General features: G+C 44.0%; 1 protein-coding gene across 3 annotated transcripts in view; it reads left to right on the forward strand.

Moving 5' to 3' along the window:
* Shtn1 (shootin 1) overlaps positions 1–27,408 on the forward strand; it is a 104,330-nt gene that overhangs the window by 52,652 nt on the left and 24,270 nt on the right. For all 3 annotated transcript variants that reach the window (XM_032892230.1, XM_032892233.1, XM_032892234.1), the window contains exons 9-14: positions 1,311–1,457; positions 4,208–4,361; positions 7,871–7,970; positions 13,214–13,296; positions 21,280–21,389; positions 25,746–25,799. In XM_032892230.1, coding sequence (XP_032748121.1) covers positions 1,311–1,457; positions 4,208–4,361; positions 7,871–7,970; positions 13,214–13,296; positions 21,280–21,389; positions 25,746–25,799 — 648 coding nt within the window. The remainder of the gene's footprint in view (positions 1–1,310; positions 1,458–4,207; positions 4,362–7,870; positions 7,971–13,213; positions 13,297–21,279; positions 21,390–25,745; positions 25,800–27,408) is intronic.

The raw sequence follows: 27,408 nt of genomic DNA on the forward strand, positions 1-27,408 counted from the left end.
GTGTGTGTGTGTGTGTGTGTGTGTGTGTGTGTGTGTGTGTGTAAATGGGGGGCACATTTGTGTGTAGCTCATACATGTTTCTAGGTCAGAGGTCAACACTGGGTATGTTTCCACCTTGTTTCTTGAGGGTCTCTCAATCAGAACTCACTGATTGGCTGGACTGACTGGCCACCAACCCTAACCCCCTTCTAGCCATTTTTTCCTCCTTCTGGGAAGACATTGGGAAGAAAACGTGAATGTGTTTGTATTACACAATCTGTGGTGAATTTGACAGACTGGGACTAATCTTGCAGACTGTGTAAATCGCTATCATGTGGAAATTTTATTTTGTCCAGAGTTGCATTTGCTGGCATTTGTGTTACACAACAGATGAAGTTGTGTGTGTGCTCCATGGCAAGCTGTCTTACTGTGCACACCTTACATACAGTTAAGCTATAATGTCAATATAAGAAGCCAGTAAGATCCGGACAGTGTAATGCTTTTCTGGTCTAAGACTTATAGTCTGTGAAATAGCTCGTGCTTTGAGTTGTCCACCATCCCACTTGATGTGGCGATGGAGAAAATAAGTAACAGGCAAATAGAAAATAATGCTGTTATCAATCATGTTAACATGGGAGAATTAGCTGAGTCCCAGTCATAAGCAACTTGATAAATCATTCAATAGATGTTAATATTGTCTCTTCTCCTTGGACCTCCTCTTGTGAACTGTTTCATCACTGAAGAAAACTAACTGGTCTAAAATAGTCTAATAAAGAGCAGAGGGGGTGAGTCCGGTGGTCAAGGGGTTTGGCTTGCCAATGAGCTTAAGCTCTGATCTTGATACTCGAGCATCCTTGGGGGAATCTTTGTCCTCTCAGAGCCTTGGCTCCTTTATCAGGACAATGTGATGGTCACGGTACCTACTTAGGTGTTAACCAGATACAGAGTGATATCAACCATGTTGCACAGTGATTGGTGAAGGTTTCCTAGACATATGAGAGAAGTCAGTTGAAAGTAAAGCACAAAGAGAACCCTCGGGGCATCGCTGGCACAGACATGTCACTTTTAGTACAAATGTATTTTAAACCAGTAGAAGAGCATTTAAAATCGAGGTATAGAACTATATTGTTGTACCACACCTTGCTTGGGGTAACAACTTGGATCTTGAAGTTCATGTGAACTCAGGGGACTGTATCATGGCTGCTCCAGGAGCTCCTACCTTGGGCATTTCCTTCAGTGTCCTCAAGGGCCCCACCCACGGCCATTCAAGCTGCACTGAGGAACCGCATGGGCTGGATTGGTGTCTACATTTTTGTAATTGACTTTCACAGATGTTCATTGAACAAAACAAGCTGAAGAGACAAAGCCACCTTCTGCTGCAGAGCTCCCTTCCTGACCAGCAGCTTCTGAAAGCTTTAGATGAAAACGCAAAACTTATCCAGCAGCTTGAAGAAGAGAGGATCCAGCATCAGCAAAAGGTAACTGATTTTATTCTGCAGCTGTAGACACACACACACACACACACACACACACACACACACACACACATTTATATACATATGCATGCATACACACATTGTATGTACACACCATACATGCACACACATGTACACACAGACACACGCACCCATATGCATGCACACACCACACATGCCCACACCACACTGTACATAACACACACGCACACATACATGTACACACATTTACATACACATGCATGCATATACACATTGTGTGTACACACCATACATGCACACACATATACACACAGGTACACACACTCACATGCATGCACATACCACACATACCCACATCACACACACCCCCACACACACTCACATGCACACACACGCACACACACATGCAGACAACGTGTGAGTGAGCGTACAATCTGTACAATCACACATTAAAATAATTGGTGCCACTGTGGTCTTCTAGAGTTTCAAACCTTGCCTGGCTTACTAAGTCCTAATCATCTTTGAGAAAACAATAGCTACCAAGTAAATTTCATGTCCTGCTCAGCTAAAGTTTATAGACCACCGACATGGAGTCTTTAAAATGAGTTTGAAGAAGCAAAGGCAACAATGGTAGCCTCAAAGTCTCTTCGGAAATGTATGGTTTGCAGAGATGATTGAACATACATAGGAAAGTGTAACGGTCTCACGGAGCTTGTTGGAGGGACACGGGCCTTATTCTGAGAAGGAAGGAAAGAAAAACCTGTCAGTAGTCATTGCTTTCTTAGTAACAATTTCTGACCATGCAGACTTGTCTAGATATCTGTAGGGCTTCTTAGCTCTTTATTCAGTTTCCAGTCAACACAGCCCAGGTTCCTCTGTGCCCTTGTAATAGTGGAAAGGAAAGGGAAGAGGTAGAAGAAAGACTCATAGGAGTCACCTCAGAATGATGACATCAATATTTATAGACCTTTACATCAGAGCAAAGGTCCCGACACATCTCCAGGTATTGTCACATCTAGCAGTGAGGTCAGGCTGGATTTCTGCTTCCTCAGTGGGAAGTGCTGGCAGATTTCTAGAAAGCTCTGCTCCCCAAGGTGAAAGATGAAGAATGTATTTTTCTGCTTCCATGTGCAGGAATCACCTTTCCAGAAAGAAAGGATGTGTGCATGTATGTACATGTACGTGCATGTGTGTACATGTACATGCATGTGTGTACATGTACATGTATGTTCATGTGTACATGTGTGTGCATATGTGTGCACATGTACATGTCTGTGCACATGTGTGCGTGTGCACACGTGTGTCTAGCTTATGTTAAAATCTAACTTTTGGTCCTAAGAAGACAGATTATATTTGTTGTCAACTTGGCTGGTAGATAATACATGCTCAGGGCTCACTAAATTGAGCTGGACTCTAGGCATGAGTTGTTTTCTGCCTGGCCAAGGAGTGGAGGTCATTGTGGGTGGAGCTGTAGCCATTGCCAGTTCTGCAGATGTTACTCTGTCCTAATCATTCATCCTGCATACTCTCTCCTGTGTGTGGTGCAGAATATCTCCCACCTTAACATAGATCCCCACGTAGGTTCAGCACTTATACAAATAATATCCCTTCCTTAGAGTAAACAAACTTTCTTTGAAATGTAAAAAGAATAAATGAAAATTAAAATTACCCGAGAATCTAAGACTTTATGTAAATAGATAGTTTCAGGACAAGTATATGGTCTGTGTCAGTGGAGTTATGGGATGCATGTCCTTCTTTAACCATTTTTAATTGGTAATGTATCTTCTCACCTAAGTGTGTATTGAACTACATGGTTTCCTATGGCTCGTAGTCTGCAAAGTGATAATGTTGGTAGATATATAGGTAATTCTTAGGTATTCAAAAGTCTTAGTGAGGTGTTTTTGCTTTTGCCTGAGACTCACTGATGTTGCTGGTTGGCTGGTTTTTGTGTTAGGGATTAAATTCAGGGCCTTGGATGTACTAAGCAAGCATTTGAACACTGCGTCACAAATACTGGGACTAGAGAGATGCCTCAGCAGATAAGAACATTCGCTGCTGACCCAGAGGACCTGGGTTCGATTCCCAGCACCCACACAACAACTTACAACAGTCTGTAGCTCCAGTTCCAGGGAACCCAATGTCCTCTTCCAGCCTCTGAGGAAATTGCATGAAAATGGTGCACATACATAATTGCAGGCAAACACATAAAAAAGATCGTTTTAACAAGTGCCATTTCTGATCAAAAGGTCTCTCCTTTTTGCCCTGTTTCTTCTCCATGGGATCTTTCTAAAACATTATCAAAAAATTTCCATTGGAAAAGAATATGGAAATAACACAACTGTTTTAAAATAAGTATTAGATGCTACTTTACTTTTCTCATTCATGTTTTTTTTTTATAAAAAAGTCAGTGTTTTTAGATTTTTACTATAACTGCTCAGGAAAAATAATAGGAAGTGAGATACTGATTTGCAAGTGTCAGGGTTATCTAGACACAGAATTTGTGTGACTTTAAGGTAGACTAGACTAGAATCTTCCTGATATATATATATATGTGTGTGTGTGTGTGTGTGTGTGTGTGTGTGTGTGTGTGTGTGTGTATGTCTGTGTGTATGTCTGTGTTCTGTGTGTGTATGTGTGTGTATATATGTGTGTGTGTCTGTGTGTCTGTCTGTCTGTGTGTGTGTGTCAAATGAGAATATTCATTCTCCTCCCCATTCCCATTGACAAAGGGAAACATGGCAGCCCTATTAAAGCTGTGTAAAATTTTCCAGGTCAAAGAGTTAGAGGAACGGCTAGAGAATGAAGCACTTCACAAAGAGATCCACAACCTCAGACAACAGCTGGAGCTTCTGGAGGATGACAAGAGAGAGCTGGAGCAGAAATACCAGAGCTCGGAGGAGAAGGCCCGGAACCTGAAGCATTCAGGTGAAAGCCCTGAGGCAGCACCTGTGTCCTTTGCTGTGCCTACCAGAGAGTGTGTCTGCAGCTCTAACCGCTGTAGGGAAAATAACCCCTGTTTGTTTGTTTGTTTGTTTGTTTGTTTGTTTGTGTTACTCTATGTGTGTGCATGCATCTGCATGTGGACGATAGAGACGGGCGTCAGGAACTGTCCCTTTGGTTCTTCTTTTTGAAAACATGCATTTTTATTTCATGTGTATGTGTGTCTGTGCACCATCTGTGTGCCTGGTATGTACCATGTGTGTGCCTGCCTGGTTCCCGTGGAAGCCAGAAGATCCTCTGATCTGAAATTATTGGCAGTTCTGAATTACCATGTGTGTGGTGGGAACTGAACCTGGGTCCTCTGTAAGAACAGCAAGTGCTTTTCACTGCCAAGCCCCCTCTCCGGGCCCAAATCTTGTTTTCATTTGTTTTTCTTTTGTTGTCGTTGTTGTTGTTCTTTTATTTTTTTTTTAAGGTAAGATAGCACTCACTAGTGTCTCAAGCTCACCAGTAAGCTCGGCTTGCTGACCAGGGAGCCCCATAGATACACCTGTTTGCGCTTTCACAGCACTTGGATTAGAACATATACCACCATATGCAGCTCTCTTCGTGGGCTCTAGGGAGTTGAGTGCAAGTCCTCATGCTTGTTTGCACCGTGAGTCACAAATACCCAAGTACTGCAACATTTTAACATCTCCCCTCTCCCTCTCCTTCTCTCTCTCTCTCTCCCTCTTCCCCCCCTCTGTGTGTGTGTGTGTGTGTGTGTGTGTGTGTGTGTGTGTGTGTGTGTGTATAGAGCCCTTGTGGTGAGCTTCCTGCAGAAACCAAGTCCCAGTGGTGCCATTGGCACGGAAGGTGCAAACTGTCAGCATCTCCGGGCCTTTAGAAAGGAAGGCTTACCAAACACTTACTTTGCTCTGTTTGTTTCTAAGTGCTTTCCCCAAAAGAATTAAACTCTCCTCTCTTTCTTTTTAAAAGTAATACCCTCATCTCTGGTATTTGTGTCCCCTTCATCTTTGGGGTTTAATTATACATATGAAATATTACTTTCTATGCCACACCTAACAATGAAATAGGCAACAATATATATATTAAATGGAAAAACTTTTAAAACACCAGGGATTCTGAAATCAAGGGATTTATTCATTTCAGTGCTACAAGGCTCACAAAAATGTATGAGTTGGATTACTACACAGTTATAAGTCTCTGTGAGAAGGTGGGTAATTTATGACGGGTACATTTCTCTTTATAATAGCCTCAATATTCACTTCACATATTTTCCATTAATTTTATAATAGAAATTTGAAATCCATGCAGAAGAACCATGTAGGCTTTTTATTTCCTTTTTTTTGAAACATTCGGTGCTTTTTAAATTTTCACAGTAAAATGTGATTACAATTTACTTTTTAAAAAAAAAATCAACCCAAAATTAGTAAAGTTTCTATCCTCCTTAGTAAGTCTCAGAGTAGCCTATAGGCAAAGCTATCTTTACAGTAAATGGAGGTGGCATTTGAACTAATTTAGAATCTTCTCTGTTGGCAGCCAGACCTAACAGGGGCACAGGGATCTACCCAGAAGGGGCCAGAACAATGGCTCAGGGGTTAAGAGCACTTGCTGCTCCTGCAGAGGACACTGGTTCAAATATTCCATCCACATATAGCCTCACAAACATCTAGGAGACCTGACACCTTCTTCTGACCTCCAAGGGCACTGGATACATGCAGTGAACACGGATAGATGCAGGCAAAACTACTCATAAACATCAAATAAACAAAATCTGAAAACAGAAGAAACACGGAAGAAAGGAGGCTGTGCTTTCTTACGGGGTATGGTGGCACGTGGATGTTTTTCCATCTCGAGGGAGGGAGTATGAGTCTGGGTTCTCCAAAGGAATAGAACTGATAGAATGATCGTGTACATGAGATTCACTAGGGGGTTTACAGGCTGGATTACAGGCTGTGGTCCAGATAACCTAACGAAGGCTGTTTCTCTACAGAAACGGTGAAGAATCAATTAGTGGTTCAGTCCGTGAGGCTGGATGTCTCAGCACTCGCAGTCTGGGGCTGGAGTTGAAGAAATAGTTTATAACACCCGTGCCGCGAGCCTCGGCATCCGGATAGATGAGCTTGCCTATGAAAGCAGGGCAAGTAGGCAAAAAACAGCTCCTTTCTTCCATGTTCTTTCACTGGGACTGGCTCCAGAGGGTGTAGGCCAGATTCAGGATGTGTTTTCCCATGTCAAATAATCCTGATGTTGAACTTTGACCTATACACACTCACACACACACATACACACTCATTCATACGCTTACACACACATACACACATTCACACACACATATACACTCACACACAATCATACTTACATACACTCACACACACTCACATAATCACATACTCACACTCACACACATATACTTATACACATACATAGACATACTCTCACACACACACTACACACTCACATACATACTTACACACATACTCATACACATACATTCACACACTCGCACACATACACACTCACATACACACACCATAACACACACTCATTCACACTCACACACACGTACACACTCACACACATACACACTCACACACATACATACACACACATATTCACACACATACACTCACACGCATTCACACACACCCCCACACACCCCCACACACATACAGTCACACATTTGCTGTGGAGAGTGTAACCCCTAGCTCCATACTGCCTGCTTAAGGATGGACAGGGAAAACACGACTATTGAAGGGCAGTGTGTGGTACACATCACCTATTAGGCTGTAATATATATTTCTTTCCTTTTGTGATATGGAGCCAGAGATTAAACCCAGCACTTTGTACTTGCTAGGCAAGAGCTCTAGAAAGGAGCTATACCTCTAGCCTTATGATACAAACTTACATAGAGCCCCTGGAATTCAAGAACTGAACATTAACATTGTTGGTGCCTATATTTTTGTGGCTTGAAAGAATATATAACATTTCTTCAAAACAGCCAAAGTCGGAAAGTTACAGGCATTCAGGAATTCGAAACCAGTTAAAACACCAGCGTTTGCTGGTTTCTAAGGAAATTAAGTATAGGGGAGAAAAATGCAATTACTAGACTGCATTGCAAATGTCACCTTAGTAGCCCTCGGTCTGTGTACTTTTAAAGTCCAGCCTGAATAATTTCTTGGTGTTTGAGGAGTGATCTCTGTTGTTACCTACACTCCTTCAGCCTAGTCTGCTGTTACTCTCCACTCATTAGCCACATTCCTTGGCAGTTGCTTTAACAGATGAAGGCTTAGATATTAGAGATGTTAGTGAAGGAGGAGATGACACAAAGTTGCAAGTCTGCAGTTTCCTCTGGAAACGTCTAGGTACGTTCCAATCTTAGATCTGAGAGAGGCTGGGTTTTTCTGTTATTGTCATGAACAGTGTGTAGTGAAGAGTATGGAGTTATTTATCTCAGCTCTCTCTGAATGCTTTGCTTGCTCCCTGTACAGTGGACGAACTCCAGAAGCGAGTGAATCAGTCGGAGAATTCGGTGCCTCCCCCGCCTCCTCCTCCTCCACCTCTTCCCCCTCCGCCTCCCAATCCAATCCGGTAAGTACCATTGAGGACCTTCCTGCTAGATACCGATGTTACTCCGTGTCCTTGACCCCGCTAGTCACCATTGTCTGTTTTGTTTTTCTTTACTGAGACAGTCTCATGTATCCCAGGCTGGTCTCGAACTCACTCTATAGCTGAGAATGATCTAGGATGACCTTGAATCCAATCCTCCTACATCTGCCTCCTAGTTCAGGGGCTTATAGACCTGTGCCTCCAGTCCCAGCTTCTGTAGTGTAGGGAATCAAACCCAGGGCTTCAAGTCTGCTGGGCAGGTGGTTCACCAGCTCAGTTACATCCTCAGCCCTGCGTTCATCGTTAGGGAGACAGCAGGAAGGACTATTCCCTAAAGACCAATGTTTTTCCTGCTTCTTGTATATCCTTGGGTTTTAAAATCACCTTTCAAAGAAATCCTCAGGACCCACACATCCCCTTGTGGGACTTGGATTCGGTGGCAGTGTTCCAAACTCCAAGAAGTAGATGTTTATCTTTCAACTCAGATACTTCCAGTTTTAAAATTCCAACCCTAGCAGTAGGATTTCCTTCACCGGCGAGACCGAGGAGTTTCGAGTGTGTCCAAACTGTTTCACTCTTTCCCCGTCATGATTTGAATCTGAAGACTCTAGCCTTCATACATTTCTTTTAAAGGTCATGAGCTAAAACTTAAACTTACCAACTGTTACAACTACTGATTAATCTAAAAGTCCTAAATATCTCTTATCTCCTTCTTGATAGTTAAGCCTTTTAGTAATTCTGAAAGTAGAACCTTGCACAAGAAAAATTAGCGTTTAAGATCTTGGCGAAGGAATCCTATACTCAGGCAGGGATCCGCTTTTTCCTGAAACCTGGCTGGTTTTCATCATTACCTCCTCCTGACGTACATTCTAGAGAGACTACCCACCACCATCCAGAGTTAGAGGAGTCAGGCTACTTGTCCTGGTGACTGCCTACCTCCTCATGAGGTTAGTTAGCTGCCTTCGGATAATTTATTCTTGAACAAATGGCATTTAAACTTCTGCTGGATGTTTTAGCTTTCATTAACTCGTGTGATTTGTTTAATCCTTTCACACAGAGCAGCCCTTTATCCCCGCTTTGCACCTTAGCTGATCCAGCTGAATAGAACGTGTAGCGTGTTCCTCCCACACGACCATGGAAATGGGACTTTGCTTTTGAAAACGAGTCTCATTACTTTGCCTTGCCGAGTTGGGTATGACATAATCTACTTTAAGCCATTGAAGTAGTTGAGGTTAAATAATCTTTACAAGTGATCGAGTCCAAGAGTCAATTGAAAGAATTTCAGGTATTTTAAATTCTCTCTCTCCTGGGTAGCGAAACCTGTAGGAGATATTACAAAGGTGACATTTAAAATGGGAAATGCGTCACTCTGATCTTTCTCTGGGTCTAGAATTTTGAGCTGATAAGAAAGGTCACTTCTATGAGAAGGGAGAACTATTAAAAAGCAATTACAGTCTTGCTGTCGGCCTTTGATTTTTTAGCCTTAGAAATGCCGAGAGCCCCTAGAATTTAAAGTGTAATCAAAATAGAATTTCCTCTACAGAACTCTTTACAGCTATACCGAGAAGTGAATACAAGAATCAAGACTATATGTGCCTCAACCACTGACTCTTTTGTAAGAACCTTAAAAGAAAAATTTCATTGAATACTAGGAATAACTTTTAAGATAAATTTAAATAGTATGGGCTATAACTTTTCAGAAAAAAAATCTGCGAAAAATGCTTTCTTGTCAAAGATTTTTTTTTGCATACATGTTGATTTCTCAAGGGTACTGAAGCCCTCTATGGTTTCCAACTTTGTTCTTGAGCCATTTATTTCTTTTATCCTGATTTAGATCATGGATAGAGTGACCATGGTAGGGATGGGGAAGGGACTCAGATCATCACTTTCTCAGTAGCTTTCTGGCTTCTCTTAGTCTCCTCCAGCTCCTTTGACCTAAAGGATAGATACCTTAAAGGAAGAACAGTAGGATAGGTCCTGGACAAACATGTCTCATGGGCAGAGGGGTGGAGGACAGGAGAGGGTCTTCCAGCATGAACAAGCCCCCCAGGATATATATGTAGACAAAGAAGCACATGAAACATAGGGATACTTCTAAGAAATGGGTTGACTGTTTCATCATGTGCACACCATACTTGCACAAACAAAGATGGCCGTCTACTTACTAGGCAACCTTCTCTTCCCTATTATATATGTGGCCTCTTGTTGACTGAGAGGTGACATGTGATTCTATAGATTCATTACAGGGAATAGATTCATGTGATTATAGAGGGCTAAAAAGTCCCAAGACCTGTAGGGCAATTGGCAAACTGAGTACGTAAGACATCTGCTAGGTGTTCTTCAAGGCTGAGTCCAAAGCCTGATAACCCATGGTAGAGTACTTCCCTGAAGGTTGACAGACTTGAGAGCCAGGAGGCGGTGTTGTAGTGATCCAGGTTCAAAAGCAGGAAAATACAGTGTTCCTGTTAGAAGGCAGAATGGATTCTATCTCATTGGTGACAAGAGCTGCCAATCTTTGTTCAACTCTGGCTTTCGGTGATTGGATGAGGCCAACATCTGGGACAGCACCATGCATCTCTCAGCCTACTAGGTTAATCGGGGGTAGGTGAAAGCTTGGATTGTTGGGTGAGTCATTTTACCTGAGGAGTAGCTCCCATCCTGTATATTTTCTTTTGAGTATGAGTTCTCTCTTGATTGCTCGTCACTGGTCAATATCATTGATTCTCCTCTGAGTGCCTCAGGTCTCCAGCTTGGGCTTCAACAGTACACTGACATTTTTCTCATCCACATAGGTTGATGGGCAATAAAGAACATGTGTCCTTATTCCATACATGCAAATGTATGCCAATAGTATTATTCTATACATGTAAATGTATCAAAAAAACCCCTCTGTTTTGTCAGCTCTGTGTAGAATAACGCTCAGTGTACCCAGATACGAGGTTGTTAAAGAGTCAGATATCAAGTGAGACTGAGACCACTTCTGGCAGGCAAAGACCTCCCGGTCTACCCTGGCATGGGCTCACACATGGACATCGAATCCTTTTGGGGGTGGGGATAAAAACCATTGTTTTATTCCTTATAACACCAGAGATAAAAATGTGATATTTTAAAGTCAAAATTCTATACAAATTAAAAGTCTAATTAAAAAAATGGTTCTATTTGGGATCTTCATGAGCCCACAGAAAAATAAAACAAATGGGTCTGACATTCTGAAGTAGTATCAAGACTGTCAAAGAGGGAGTGAGTGGCCGTTACACTTTTAACTGTGCTCTGTGAGGATGTTGCCCAGGGTGCTTGGTAATTTTAAGGACAGGCAACTCAAAAGGAGATTAATTAATATGGCCATCTGCAGAAGTAAAAAGAAAAAGTAAAGATTGAATAAGGAACAGTGGGAGCTGAGGATGTGTCCGAGTGTGAATAAACCTGGGCATGTGAGGTCCGAGTTAGATGCCCAGCATTATAAACAGACAGCAGATGGGGTTGTCTTCTCAGCCGGGCTTTCACTGAGCAGGGCTTCACCTGCATGTCCACTCATCCCTTTCCTACATGCTTGTTTAGAGCCTTATTTGTTAGAATTTACCACACGGGGCATTAATAACGACATTGAAAAAAATTAAAACATTTCCTTGTAAAATTTTATTTTTTCATTGTGTGTGCATATGTGTGTGCACATGCATGTTATGGTATACGTGTAAAGGCCAGAGGGAAACTATTGGGAATTGGTTCTACCCTTCTGCCTTGGGCTCTGGTATCAAGGGATTGGGTTTATGAGGCAAATGCTTTTAACTACCGAGCCAGCTCACTGGCCCTTTGTAAACATTTTGTGAAGAAAGTCTATACAAAAAATGTATAGACTTACATTCAATTTTTAAATAGTATGGGATGGGAGTCCATACTGTAAACCAAGAAGGCTTTTTTTTTCTTTTTAACTTTCTATGAGTGACTTTTTTCCATATCCATTGTTTTTCCTCTCAGTCTACTTTCTTCTGGAATGTTCTCCGTGTTATACTGTGTGGTCAGAACAGAATACAGTTCATCTTCTGCTCATCTCAAGATGTATTTACCCAGTGCTATGCTGACAAAGCCTTGTTCTCTTTGCAGGCTAGGGAAACTGTAGAGGGTCTGTGTGAGACTTCTTGCACACATGTCCGGTACACACACTTGTGTCTCTGTGACGTGGTTAGTAGTGTAGCCATGACTACAGATGTCTTAGCTCTGTGAGACAATACCAGACAGTTTCCCATGGTGGTGCTGATGACTGAGGTGCCTGCCTCAGCTGGGGATCTCTCGGCCCCCATTCTCAATGTTTTCACACTAGAATTTTTTTTTTTTTTGCAGATGTGATAAGTGAATAATGTCTGTCTTTAAAACCATGTTCCCCTAGCAATGATGAAAACCGAACACTCTTGTCTGTGTTGTTGGAAACTTGAACGTCAACTTTCATAATTTTTTTAGTTTTTTTTTTTTATCCATTTTTAAACTGGGCTGTATTCTGTGTTAAGATTTATTCCCTTTATCTGTTTGCTAATTTGTCTTTTTACCGTTCATAATGCATTTTAAAGGCACACAGGCTTCTAAATTTTAATGCGGTCCAGTTTGTCAGTTTATGTTTTATGTGTACTTTTAAAAACCCAGGCTGGAGAGACAGCGGTAGAGATCTGCTCTGTCCCAAGTGCCTGGCTTACACTGTGCAAGATAGATAATCTACATTCCTGTTTTGTGTTTATTGATGGCATACCCTGTTCTCTTGGGGTTGAACGTAGGTGCCCACAGGCTAGGGCAACCACCACTGGGCCCTAATCCCTGCTCCACACTGTTCTTTTGTTTCAAACCCACACTAAATTTTCATACTTCCTTGTGTCTGGAAAGTACTTCATAGGGAACCAGTATTTCTTGGATAACTAGTTCTGTATCTTATATACACATGATGAAAGTTCCCTCATCCGTTTCCTTCCATAAAACTGTGTTCACCGATGTTGGCAGCCAGTCCCATCCCTCTAGTGATCAGATTAGTTTTATACAGGAAATATAAGACATTTCTCCTTGTCTGTAACCTGATGAAGACCATAATATTGACCAAAGCAGAAAGCAGCTGCTTTAATTCTAGTTGAGAATTCCTGCAAGTATAGGAGAATTGGTTTTCACTGAGCTCTTAGACCAATCCATTTGGCCAGTTGGACAGCGAGGCAGCCACTAATTTCTCTGGAATCTTTTTCTTCCCAAAGGTCCCTCATGTCAATGATCCGGAAGCGATCCCACCCCAGTGGCGGTAGCGCTAAGAAGGAAAAGGCAACTCAGCCAGAGACAGGTAAGCTTCGCGTCTGTTCGGTTTCCCTCAAGCGGGTGATGGTGGGGCGGCTTATCAGTAATCAACGTGTTTGCCCAGCTCTTTGAACAGATCGTTGGACCTGTGAAAAACCACCACCAGAAGGATGGGCATTGACTTCTGCCTTAGTTAGGGTTTTACTGCTGTGAACAGACACCATGACCAAGGCAACTCTTATAAAGGACAACATTTAATTGGGGCTGGCTTACAGGTTCAGAGGTTCAGTCCATTATCATCAAGGCGGGAACATGGCAGCATTCAGGCAGGCATGGTGCAGGAGGAGCTGAGAGTTCTACCTCTTCATCTGAAGGCTGCTAGCAGAATATTGGCTTTCAGGCAGCTAGGATGAGTCTTTTTTTTTTTTTTTTTTTTTTTTTTACTTGAGCCACCAATGGTTGGCTCAAGGGCCTCCTCTTTTTCTTTTTCAAAATTTATTTATTTTTATGTGTATGAGTGCTCTATCTGCATATACTGCGTACATGCTAGAAAGAGGACATTGAATTCCATTACAGATGGTTGTGAGCCACCATGTGGTTGCTGGGAATTGAACTCAAAACCTCTGGAAGAACAGACAGTGCTCTTAACTGCTGAACCATTCCTCCAGCCCCACAGGAACCTTATTTTCAAGAAGCAACAGGACTCACTGGGAATATGTGAATGATAAATGTCCTCTGAGGATATTCATGTGACTCTATGCTAAGTATTGTTTGGAGATGGTACCAGCTCCCAGCACTGAAAGTAGCTCTAAATGTTAGCTGTGGCCAAATGATTTTCTCCACACGAACCTCCCTACTCATAGGTACAGAGATAGAGCATATTACCATGTGTGATGATACATCCTATCTCATGTGTCCCGTGGGGTGTGTGTGTGTGTGTGTGTGTGTGTGTGTGTGTGTGTGTGTTAAAGAACTACAACTAAACAACAGTGAAAAATGAAACAAATCATATAGAACCTCACAGAGCATTATAATAAATGAAGCAGAGAACCCAACAGTTCTCCTTTCTGAGGAAAGCAACACTGGCAATGACCAGACAATGCTTGTGTTTTTCCATTCCTCATACCATTTCCTTGCAGGGCTGTTATTCTGTCTCAAGGTATTCAGTGACCTTAGAAGTCAATGCCAAATCATTGTTTGCCCATTAAACCAGATAACAAAATATAGAAAAGTACTCTTAGTCGAGGAGCTTGAGATGTCGAATGACTTAGACTTAAATTGTGGATTATGTTGAATATGAAAAATGTTTAAAGAAAATACCCAATCCAGGAGATCTGCACAAATTCCAAGGTAGATAAAGCATCCTAGAATTTCACGGGTCCTGGGTTCTTCTGCAATCTCTTAGGATGAGTCTTAAAGCCCATACCCACAGAGCCACACCCACTCCAACAGAGCCACACCCACTCCAACAGAGCCACACCCACTCCAACAGAGCCACACCCACTCCAACAGAGCCACACCCACTCCAACAGAGCCATACCCACTCCAACAGAGCCATACCTTCTGATAATGCCATTCCCTGGGTCAAGCATATTCAAACCATCCCACAGCTTCTCGTCTAGAGTAGATCAAGGGAGGATACAGAACTATGCTTTCTCTGGGAATGGTCGTTTGGGACACAATGGAAAGGGGTAATCCCAAAGGAGATTTGGAGAAAGACTTCTTATCCTTATCAGTGTCAAGGGGGTTGGGATCTTTCCATGTATCTTACCAGCTGTACACTACTATCTCACACTGAACTGATAACATGCTGAAGTCACATGCTGGTGTAATTAAACATGGTGTAATAAACAAGTGGCCATGCACATAAATGCGATGTCATTTAATGCAGTGAGGGTTTGGGAAGTACCATGGGAAGAAGCATGTGTCTCTGAGACCCTGTGACGGCAGACTGCTGGTTTCACTGGGCAGCATTCAAGTTGATTTGGAGCATCAGTGACCAGCTGTTTGGGGTGAAGGATACCCAGACAGCATAGTGGTATGTTCAAAGGTCTGAAGCTGGAAAGGAGCTTCGTGTGTCAGAAAACCAACGGACTATTCGGAAGCTGCTTTGACCCAGGAGCCAGGGAGGAAGGTTGAGATGCAGATGGGAGCCACGTTCTCAGAGCAGTGGCCCAGATGCCAATGTTTTGCCTCAGAATAGAAGTTTGAAGTAGGAATGCAGTGAGATCCATTCTCTAAAGCAGTCACTCTGCCTGAAGTTTGGGAAGGGCAAAGAAGGGAAGGCCAGGTGAGCAGGTAGACAGGTGGGCATGGCAGACAGGCAGGTAGGCAGACAAGCAGATAGGGAGGCAGACGGGGAGACAGGCAGGCAGGCAGACAGGGAGGCAAACAGGTAGACAGGGAGGCAGGCAGACAAGGAGGCAGACAGGCAGGCAGGCAGGCAAACAGGGAGGCAGACAGGCAGACAGACGGATGGACAGCAGACAGACAGATGGAGAGGCAGACAGACAGACAGGTGGAGAGGCAGGCAGGCAGGCAGGCAGACAGGGAAGTAAACAGGTAGATAGACAGAGGGGCAGACAGAGAGGCAAACAGGTAGACAGGGAGGCAGGCAGACAGGGAGGCAGGGAGGCAGACAAGCAGACAGGCAGGTAGGCAGACAGGCAGATAGGGAGGCAGACAGGAAGACAGGGAGGCAGGCAGACAAGGAGGCAGACAGGCAGGCAGGGAAGCAGACAGGCAGACAGACAGATGGACAGGCAGACAGACAGACAGAGAGGCAGGCAGGCAGACAGGGAGGCAAACAGATAATAGACAGAGGGGCAGACAGAGAGGCAGACAGGCAGGCAGGCAGGCAGGAAGGCAGACATAGCAGAAGAATGTCAATGCCTTAGACTAGCAGACTCAGACCAGGTGATGGCTGTCCAGATAGAGAGACACTTGGATTCAGGATCTAATTATCTAGTGATCTAGCTAGGGAGGTAGATCGAGAGGAGCAAGTGAGGAGATGGGCTGGAGACACCACTGGCGGGTTTAGAGTCCATGCACAGAGCTCACAAGGTAGCGGCCATGAGAGCACCCTCTGGAACTGGGTTAGATCTCAGTCCGTCGCGCCTCACAGTGTTAAACTCAAATTAGAACCAACGAGCTTGCTCTGCACCTGTTACAAAGCTCTCCAGGACTTGCCAGCTGCAAATCCAGATCTGTGTAAGATTCTTTTTGATCCCTCCTTCTTGCCTTCCCCCATCTAGTTGCATACCCATTAGCAGTGTGACGTTCCGAGGTTGTCCTAGGTGTCCCTCCAGGTCTTAGGACATGTCAGTGCTTTGCATAGTGTCAGTCTGGAACCCAAAGTCTGCATTGTGCTGACCAACAGCCCTCTGATTTTGCTTCCTCCTTGCTCCTCATATGCATGCCCCACTGGGCCTGCCCTGCTCTCTGGCTGGATCACTAACTCCACCCTGGTAAACACTGGCCTCAGCAAGATGCTGATTCCACATCCCCTTTGCTTTGTCCCAGGCTCCTCCTCAGCCATGGGGAATGGTTCTACCCACAGTGGACTGGACTGGATCAATTAATAATCCAGACAACCCACCACAGGCTAATCTGATCTGGGTCATCAGTTGAGACTCCCTTCTCAGGCAGTGCTAGGTTGTGTCAGGTTGGCAGTTAAAGCTAATCTCTGTGTTGTTATAGCCCTTCCCAATCCATTGCCGAAGGATTGAAGGATTGATTGGCCCATTCCCAGCTCCTGAGTCAGTCTGTCCTCTGAGCAACATGGATAAGTATGTGTGTGTGTGTGTGTGTGTGTGTGTGTGTGATGGTGGTGTCTGCACGTGTGTGGATGCAGATGTGCAGGCCTATGTATGTGCAGAGACCAGAGGAGAACATCAGGTATCCTGCTATATCACCCCTTACACTGTTGAGACAGCATCTCTAATTGAACCTGGAGCTAGATTGGTACTCAACAACCCCCCTTGATGCTCCTTTCTCTGTCCAATACAGTGTTGGGGTCACAGACATCCTTAGCCATACTCAGTTTTGTTTTTTTTTAACATGGACTCTAGGGCTTTGAACTTAATTCCTCCTGTAGTCAAGAAATTTCCTTAAATTTATAATCCGTAGGTCAATTCTAAACTGACTCAAACATAATGTACCCTTTTGGTAGTTTTTACCATCATGATGATATATGGTGGCTTGGATTTTAAGGCCTTTTCAAATAAAAATATTAGCAGAACAGGGAAGCAAAAAGAGACTTCATTTCTTCTTGGTAATAACCAGAGATTTTCTTGAGTAACAACGTGATGGTTTCTTCCATCGTCAGCCTCTCTCTCCCTTTCCTCCCTCCCTCTCTCTCTCTCTCTCTCTCTCTCTCTCTCTCTCTCTCTCTCTCTCTCTCTCTCCTTTTAAGATCTAACTTATTTTCCAAGTGGGTCTAAAAATTTAAGCCCCAATTAATTACACGTAGCATTCTGATCCAAGACTGACCTTGAAGCCCTAACTCAAAGAACCTTTGGTTTTTGTTTTGTTGGTTTTTTTTTTCCTTTCTGCCCATGGCAGTTCGGTAACATTAGACCTGTTGTCCTCATTAGCCTCTTTCTCTAATCTCCAGCATCCTGCATATTTCTATTGTCCCCCTGATTACATGCTTTTGTGAGACAATTACCAACTGCGCGATTGCGGAAGGAATTACAAAACATACCACGAGCTCTCCGTAGGTGATTCATGCCGGTTTATTAGAACCGCTTAATAGTTCAGAAGTTCATATAGATTGCTTTTTTGCCATTTCAAAAACAGGTCGGTGAGAGGAAGAAAGCCTGTGCGACTAGCTTAGCGCTGCCCTTGTATTGCGCCTGAGTAGGGAATCTGATAAGAGTGATTTCTTTTCCTTAAGACCAATTAAGCCTTTATATTTGGGGGAAAAAGGCTGAGAAATTAAAGCTTGGTTTATAATCTGTACACAATGCAGATAGTGGTACTTCTCTGAATTATCACTATAATTTTGGCAAGCAAATATAAGGAACTACTTTAAATTCCTGCTGGTAGATGCTGTAGCAGATTTGAATGGTGTGGCCCGTAATTCTCCATCTGTCTGCCTTAATTAGTTTCTGTATGGTGTATTTAATTGGGTTGCGGTCTCTCCTTGCAGAGTGCTAATCTGTTTGTAGGCGGTGTTCCCTTTGCCTTGTGGCTCTTCCTAGTCTCTCTCAAAATGGCAGCCTTTCTGAAAAATAAAACAAAACCAAGAGGGGGAAAAATAGGTTTAAAACTGGTCTCTGAGTTCCCAGGACTAAACCACATCCCATGCCGGGTGCTTGTGTACAAGACCTGGCTCGGGTTGTGTTCTTCGCTCTCTCTCTCTCTCTCTCTCTCTCTCTCTCTCTCTCTCTCTCTCTCTCTCTCTCCTCTTTTAATTTCCTTTTGAGCAGGGTCAGGAAAGCATGTGTATGTACAGCTATTTGGACGTCAAGGGAGACAGTGGATGAGTGAGCGGATTTCTTGTTTGCCTCCTTGTAGATATTTATAGGCCATTCAAATAAGTACCTACCCCCAAATTCTATTTAGGGGCATATAATTGATCAACCCAAAGCATAAGACCTTTCTTTCCCTCTGTTTCTTTTTTTCCCCCCTAACATTTTCCTTTGTTGGTGAGTTCTAACTTTGATACTTGTGTTTCCTATGTTGCACTGTGTGATATTTGATACTGATTGTCAACTCTACAAGATCCAGAATCACTCAGGAGCCAAACCTCTGGGCATTCCCATGAGAACATTTCTGTAGTAGGTTAGTGGAGGTAAGAAGACCCATTCTAAATGTGGGCAGCTATCACAGGCCCTGGCAGTGGGCTAAGAAGAACACAAGAGCCTATCATCAGCTGAGGCCTCACTCCCCAGCAGCCTGACTCCCCTCCCCATAGTGATAGATTTACTCTTGCATTGAGCTAAAACAAACCCTGCCCTCCTTACGTGGCCCTTTTCCCCTTATTGCAACAATGAGGAGAGTAACTACAAAGTAACTAAGACACCTGTAGAAAGATGACTCTTGGACCTGAATCCTGTTCCACATTGACACATTTTAATTCTTAGTTTTTTAATAGCCTCCTAGGACAGACTTGTCTTGGAAGTCAGATTATACTTATGAATCTAGCAGTGATTCAGCCATTTGGTGCTACAGAGTTGAGGATCATAGACAGGTGTTCATTCTGGTGTTCCCTTAGGGATTCAGAGATGAGGAATGGCTACCCAGGTCCACATGAAGTCTCCTCAGGAAAGAAGCCACGAGTTAGACCTGAAACTAGCACTAATTAATTTTGGGTATACTGTGGTCCCCATCATCTAGAAGGCAGTTTTTGTGGGCTTAGCTGTCTCTCTCCAAAAGTATAAACATCATATCTGTTTAAAAGCCAGAGTTCAGAACTGATCAGACAGACAGTCTACCATGCAGCCTAGGTCTCAAGTGGGCCCTTAGCTTCTGTGAGTTCACTAGAAATCCATTAATGGTGATATGTTCCAAAGTGATTCCATACTTTGGTCAAGCAATTCTTTGAGAAAAACCAAATCAACTTTGGTCAATAGGTTTAATTCATTTGTAATCCTCCACTGTACATGCAGCAAATAAGAAAAGTCAGACACTAAGGGCGGGGTAGGTGGCTCAGTCAAGAATGCTCACTCCACAAGTTTGAGGAACTGAGTTCAAATCCATTTAAAAGTTTTTTCATGTGTCTAGCCCCACCCAGCATTTGGGGACAGAGATAGGCGGATTCCAAGAGCCACCTGACTGGCTGGCCTGGCCCAAAGAGCAAGCTTCAAATTCAGCGAGAGACCCTGTCTCAAGTCGATAAGTCAGAGAACAGTATAAGAAGACACCTGATCTCCTATTCTGACCTCCACATGTGTGCAACACACACACACACACACACACACACACACATACATACACACACACACTCACGCACACACACACTGAACAATAGGTGGTTTTGTTTTATCATACATTGTAGGGAAGCATTTTGCTCCTGAGTCACACCCCAAGCCCATGAAAGCTGAAGTTTACAGGCACATTTAATGATTTCATTTAAGTCATTGCTGGATGCATGTTTGATATTTTAAAAACACGGATAGTTTAAGTAGATTTGAAAAAAAAAAAGGGTTTGCTTAAATGTTTCCCATTTACACAATTCCTAAACAAATCGCGTTTGTCTTCTTGCTGTTCATTTCTTGCCTGGACTACTTTCCCATAAAGAAGAGATCTCTTTGATCTCCTCTTTTAGGTAGGCTTTAGTCCACTTTCTTTGACGTACAGGATGTAATAACTTCTAAAAAAAAAATCTTTGAGGCAAAGATGGATTATCTGGGAAAGGAACAGAGGATGGATAGATGGCTCAGTGGGTAAGAACACTTGGCATGAAGGCAGAGGTTCAAATCCCCAGCAACCCCTTGAAAAACGGCTTGGCTACACAAAGGTGGAGGAGGAGGTAAAGACGGTGCTGGGGTTTGCAGGCCACCAGCCCAGCCCCAGGTTTAGTGAGAGACCATGTCTCAAAGGAATAATGTGGAGAGAAATGAAGTATGACACCCAGTGCGCTTCGACACACGAGGGAGGGAGGGAGGGAAGGAGGGAGGGGAAGGAGAGAGAGAGAGAGAGAGAGAGAGAGAGAGAGAGAGAGAGAGAGAGAAGGAAGAAAGACCTGGAGATATCCCAGTCTCCAAGTTTAATCTTGTATTGTGTTTCTCTTAGGTGAAACACTATTGATTTCCATGCTACAAACTTGACTTTGATTGTTATAATGCTAAGTGTTCTGATTAGAAATTTTTCTTAATTTAAAAAGTATATTGTTTGAAGCATTGCCACAGAGTAGCTGTTACCCACAGTGAATTATTGGTGCTCTGCCACGGCCTGAAATGAAAATTTAAAAAAAAAAAAAAAAAAGACTTCTGTTATCACACAGCACAATGTCACCAGCAAGAGGAACTCGACATTTCTTACATCCGTCCTAGGATGATTTCTGTCTGTGTTCTTCACACAGCTGAGGAAGTCACAGACCTGAAGAGGCAAGCAGTGGAAGAGATGATGGACAGAATTAAAAAGGGAGTTCATCTTAGACCAGTTAACCAGACAGCCAGACCCAAGGCAAAGGTATGTGCCGCTATATACTCTATCCTCCGCTCTGCGTGTGTGTGCGTGCATGCCTGCGTGCATGCCTGCGTGCATGTGTGTGTGTGTGTGTGTGTATGTCTGTGTACTGTATTCTTATCTGCTATCCAAGGAACCCAGAAGAGGGCATCAGATTCCTTAGACTTGGAGTTATAGGTGGTTGCCAGCTGCCATATAGGTGCTGTAAGTCAAACCCTGGTCCTCTGAAAGAGCAGCCAGAACAGCTACTGAGCCATCTTTCCCTCAGTCCCTCTCCCCTCCCCCTCCCCCCTCCCATTTCCCCTTCCTCCCCTCCCTCTCCCCTCCCCTCCTTCCCCTTCCTCCCCTCCCCCCCTCCCCTCTCTCCCCTTCCTCCCCTTCCCCTTCCTCCCTTTCCCTCCCCCCTCTCCCCTTCCCTCCCCTCCCATTTCCCCTGTCCCTCCCCTCCCCTCCTTCCCCTTCCTCCCCCTCCCTTCCCCTATTCCTCTCCTCCCCTCCTTCCCCTTCCTCCCCCTTCCTTCCTTCCCCCCCCCCCCTCCCTCTCTTTCTCCCTCTCCTTCCTCTTCCTCCTCCTCCTCCTCCTTTTCAATGAGAAAGTTTGGGATTTGATGAAAGCTATATCAACACAGACTGCCAAGGCTTGGAAGGTAACGTGTCCAAGAAGTTTTCAGTTCTGTGTGAGCCTGTTTTGAGAGGGCTCTGAACTCAGGTGAGCCTGAACTGGTTCGTGCATGATCATGCATGTTATTGCCCAGTGTTGTCTTCTCTTCCAGAGGAGCATTGATGAGGGTCACCATGTCAGACAACTAGCAGTTGCTATCCCCTCCCTTTTCTTTGATCCGTTGTTCTCTTGTGGGTTTCTGAGCATCCTCTCTGTATCATACTGTTGTGGGCACTGGGGGTAAGGCAGTAAGGGACACAGATGTACCTCCCTGACGCTTCAGTCTGTGTGTAGCGGTGGGGAGACCACATGGTAATAGTGGAAGAGACCTAGCGGTAGACTAAGCTGGTTTGCCTGCATACCAGCAGTTGCCTCCCAAGTAGCACAGATGCATGCTGGGAGCCCACACAGGCCTCCTTCATCCCTTGTGTGTCTCTGTCACATTCAAACAGGCCCAATAACAGTTTTTGAGGTTTCTCTTGAAAAAAAAAAAATCCTTTCTTTCCTCGCTCTAATGAGATGTGGGCAGCCGTCTTTTCCTTCTTTGTTCAATGTACTCCATGGCTTGCTTCTGTTTTCCTTTCAAGACTGCTCCTCCTTTGTGAGGGAGCGAGTGTGGGCATGAAGGCACATCTGTGCCTTTGTGTCTGTGCGGGTTCACGCAGATACATCCATGTCTGTGTCGGGCACGTTCATGTGTGTGGGGAGAGGCTAGGGAAACCTGAGGAGTGGCCCCTCAGGATGACTCTTGCCTCTCTCTTCGCTGGTCTGGAGTCTGCTGACTAGGCCAGGCTGGCTGGCTAGTGAGCCCCAGGGGTTTTCTTAACATCCATCTCCCCAGTCAGGGCTGGGATTATAGGCATATGCTACCCACACCAAACTCTTTTCAAACGTGTTCAAATCCAAGTCCACGTGTTGGCAAGACAGGTAGTTTACCAGTGAAGCCAGCTCCTCAGCCCCAAGGCTACTCCCCGCTAAGCTAACTTTGTGAACTCCTGTGGAATAACTACTGAATAGAAGTTCTAAGGTACCTCTAAAGTTGCCACTTTGTAGCCAGCAGGCAAGACAGACGGGCAAGGTAGGAGTGTTCATGGTAACCCGATTCAGAAAGAAGGAAGTCTTACCTCACCCCTAGGCAGACAGGAATTTCAGCCAACTGCTCCTCCTACTTGTGAGCCAGTGCTCTGGAAGCAGGGTTCTAACTAGGGGAGGAAGAGATGGAAGGAAGCTGGGTGGAATAATCCTGTAATAGTTGTGGTGCTGCTGCTGGCCAGCCCCTGCTAGATGTGACTCGGAGAGGCTGTTGTAAGGATCAACTGAATTGAAATATGAAAGCATTTTAAAATGAAGGGTCTGGATGCCACCTTGCAAAGCAAATATTTTCCTGTCTTTTACACCACAACCACTATGGAAATAATAGTAAGTGAGAGCAAACTATTTCTAGAGAAAAATATAGTATCATAATAAAACCGAGCTAGTTTAGAGTAAAATATGTTGAGCTTGCTGTGATGGTTCATGCCTGCCATCCCAGCACTGGGGAGGTCAGGGAAGGGGTACCATGAGTTAGAAGCCAGCCTGGGAAAAACTCTGTCTCACAAACAAACAAACAAGCAAAGCAATGGGTGCTGAGTCTGCTCTCAGCCTCGGGATATTCCTTCTGCTTTTCTTCTCTTGCAACAATTGGCCCTTATTTCCTGGGGGCTCAAAGTCGCAAAAACACCTCAGTGAGGATCTGTGGACAGCTGGGCTTTTCGCTGGCTGCCATCAGACTGTGTCGGTGCAGCACTGAGTGACCAGGCCAATAACCTCCGTTATACATGGTCAGTGTGCACTTGAATCCAAACCTTTTTTCCAGAACCACAAGTCCCAGAATGTCACAGTCTGATAGTGTATGGTCCAGGCTTTAGAAGGCTTCAGGAGCCAGGACCACGCAAGGCATAGCAGCTCTTTTGACTATGCCTTTAGGTGGGACATTGATCCAAAAGACATGGTTGTCTTGTCAGTTTTCCTAAGAGCTAAGCCTGTATTGTGGACAATTCTTTGCTGGCCTATTTTCCAAATCTCTTGATATTCCAGGTAGGTAGAACTGACCTGGTTAGAATTGGTGGCTTAACACTTATGTCTGATACTGAAGAAATTTTTTTTTTTTTTTTTTTCAGAAACCTGGGCTGGGAAGGTTGAACATCCTAGCCTGGTTTTGTCTTTATTTTTGAAAAATGGAAAGGGGATCATTTAAAAAAAAAAAAACACAGATTTTATGATTGCATTTGTTTTGTGTGCATGCACACGTGTGTGCATGTGTGTGTGTGTGTGTGTGTGTGTGTGTGTGTGTGTGTGTGTACAGAGTCAGAGGACAACTTGGGGGACTCAGTTCTTTCCTTTCACCAGATGGGCCCAGAATTGAACCCAGCCAGGGGTGCTAAGATTCTCTGTTGGTTGTTGTCCTTTCCTCCTGATTTGGTCTTACAGATAGGAAAGGCCTATCTCCTGTCCATCAGCCTTTCTGGAACTAAGAGAGCCATAGGAAGTCTTTGCCCAGCGCCTGTTTTCTGCTCTCACAGTTCTCTAGCCCACCTTCCCTTGCTGGCAAAAGCCTAAGCTATGTCTAAGAACAGTTTACTACTAAAACATCTAATGACTTGGAACCAGATCTTTAAAATCTAGTATTTACCAAAACCTTCTGTAGCTAGGATGATACCCGCCAGGCTATGTACTATTTAGAAGAAGATAGCTGGAGTCTTTTGCCTTTAAATATAAATAGAATATCCTTCTAAGTTTTTATTCAGGGGCCATCTGGTAGCTTTGAAATAACTAACATGGGGTTGGGAATTTAGCTCAGTGATAGAGCTTGCCTAGCAAGCACAAGGCCCTGGGTTGGTCCCCAGCTCTGAAAAAAAAAAAAAAAAAGAGAGAAAAAAAAAAAAGGAAATAACTAACGTGTTCCTTCAAATCTGGAGTTGAAAAAAAAAAAACCTCAATAACAAAACTGTTGTGAAGCACAGGGCTTGCTGTGCAGTAGTGAGGACCTGGGTTCAGGTCCCCAGCACCCAGCTGAGCATGGCCACATCATACCACCTGCATAGCGTGGGGGGGAGTTGGGAGTAGAGCAGATCCAGGAGGATCAGGGGCCTTGCTGACTGTCCATTTGGTAAGAGGCCTGTCTCACAGGAGCAAGGTACAGAACAATGAAGGAGGACACTTGCATCTTCCTCCGTGCCTATGGTGTGTACACTTGTGCACAGCGTGAACATACTCACACAACCTTCCCGCCTCTACAAGGGCCACCAACAACTTAGCATGGAAAAATCTTTATATGGGGCCAGCAAGACAACTTGGTGTGTTAAAAAACTTGCCACCAGACCTGGTGATCCATTTCTGGGACCCCCGTGGTGGAAGAAAACCCTCACAGGTTGCTCTCCCGCACCACACATTCATTAAAAAGTTTTTAAATATCTACTATTTAAAAATCAATTCATGGGCTAGAGAGATGGCTCAGCAGTTAAGAGGGCTGACTGCTCTTCCAGAGGTCCCGAGTTCAAATCCCAGCAACCACCTAGTGGCTCAACAATCATCTGAAATGGGATCTTGTGTGTCTGAAGACAGCTACAGTGTACTCAGATACATAAAATAAATAAATAATTAAAAAATTCCGTTCGCACAGTAATTTCTTCTTTCTTTCTTTTCCTTTTGAATTACAGCCAGACTCTCTAAAGGGCTCAGAAAGTGCAGTGGATGAACTGAAGGGAATCCTGGTAAGAGTCACTGTCTGTGTTATGGTGAAGTGGAAGACCATTTTCTCCTCTGGCTTTTCATGAATAGTGGTTTTGGGTGTGTTTTATCTCCGCTATTAGGCTACTTTCTTTGCACCATGGCTTCCTCCAACACATGTGTCAGATGCCTTGTTGACTGTGTTCTATAAGGGTGGCCACACACTGAGCAAGGCCTTGTTTAGTATAAGAGGACTCCAGTCCCAACAGTGTAGCAGGAAGCTCAGGGCTTTGCCTTGTGAGGGAGGAAAGTGGAATTCCTGGCACCTACCTGTAAATCTTAGCTTACAGCCAAATATAATTAATGGTCTAGTACTGGAGGCTGTGGGTTCCCTTTTCCTCATATGCAGCTCTGTCTGACTTGGGACTTGAAATGCTCTTCCTGCCTTTGCCTCCCAAGGACTGGGGTTATAGGTGTACACCACTATAGCCATTTTTTATGGTGCTGGGGGTCCATCCAAAGACTTCCCCAAGGTTTCACGCCTTCTAGGCAAGCACTAGATCAGCCTGACTCCGTTTCCAGCTCCATGAAAGTCTTCACGTCACCAAGTTCATTCTCTTCATTACTTCCTGCCTGCTGGAAAATGTGTCTACTGCCCTCCTCTAGCCCCGCCTCTCTTTTCCAAGTGGGATCTGGGGCCCGTAGAATCCACAGAGTCACTTTGCTACAAACTAGCCTCTCACAGGAAGTGCTTCAGACTGAGCTCTATTTCAGACCCCATTCCAGCCCGACCCGAGTTATTATGCACAGTTAGTCAGCAGACGTGGGGCGGAGGTGCGGGAATAACCCCTCCTGTTTGTTGTTACTGTGCTAATTAAGCATCTCGTGTAGACATCCGCGTAATGACAGTAAACAACATTATTTTCATCAAGAAGGACTTTAAACAGTAGACCTCACAGAATGGCTTAATTAGTTTGCTTTAGTTTTAAGTGAGTGGGATTAGCCCTGAAGAGTGGTGTATCACTGGCTAACAGTGGTGGTCTACCTACAGAATGAAGGATTAGACGGGGCCCTGACAAAGGACTTGGCTCTTACCCTACCGATCCTATGATGGAAGATTTTGTCATCCAGGGCTCTGCCCCTGTGACAGCCCCTTTTGTTGTTTCTTTATTTGAATGCTAATTCCTGTGGTTGAAGAAGTCCCTGGGGCCTTAAGAGAGAGAAGAGCAGCTCTAATGTCAACTAGACTCAGTTTGACTTGTTAAAATTTTGGTTTATTAAGAAAATCAGATGCTACTTAATTTTGCAGGGAATTATGTCAGTGGCAGATCATGCTGAATGGTAGCAGGTTTAATGAATGTAGCATTATCATGTATGTGTGTAAACTTGTGCTTGCGTGTGTGCGTGCACATGCTAAGCTTGGGGTCAACTGTCAGTGTGTATTCACAGCACAAGTATTACTTTTCAGTATAACAATCACTGCAATTTTATATTAATTCATGCAGATTAATTTGTGAAATTATTTATGATTTTTGAAAACTGTTTTTAATAGTTCTTTCTTTCTTAGATCTCTGAGATTCATGTATCAGCAGGAATAATAATTCCAGAATTAATATTTCTTTGTACTAAGGTTTTTTTTCTTTTCTAAGCGTG

This window comes from Rattus rattus, chromosome 2, assembly GCF_011064425.1.
Source record: "Rattus rattus isolate New Zealand chromosome 2, Rrattus_CSIRO_v1, whole genome shotgun sequence".
Classification (NCBI taxonomy): Eukaryota; Metazoa; Chordata; class Mammalia; order Rodentia; family Muridae; genus Rattus; species Rattus rattus.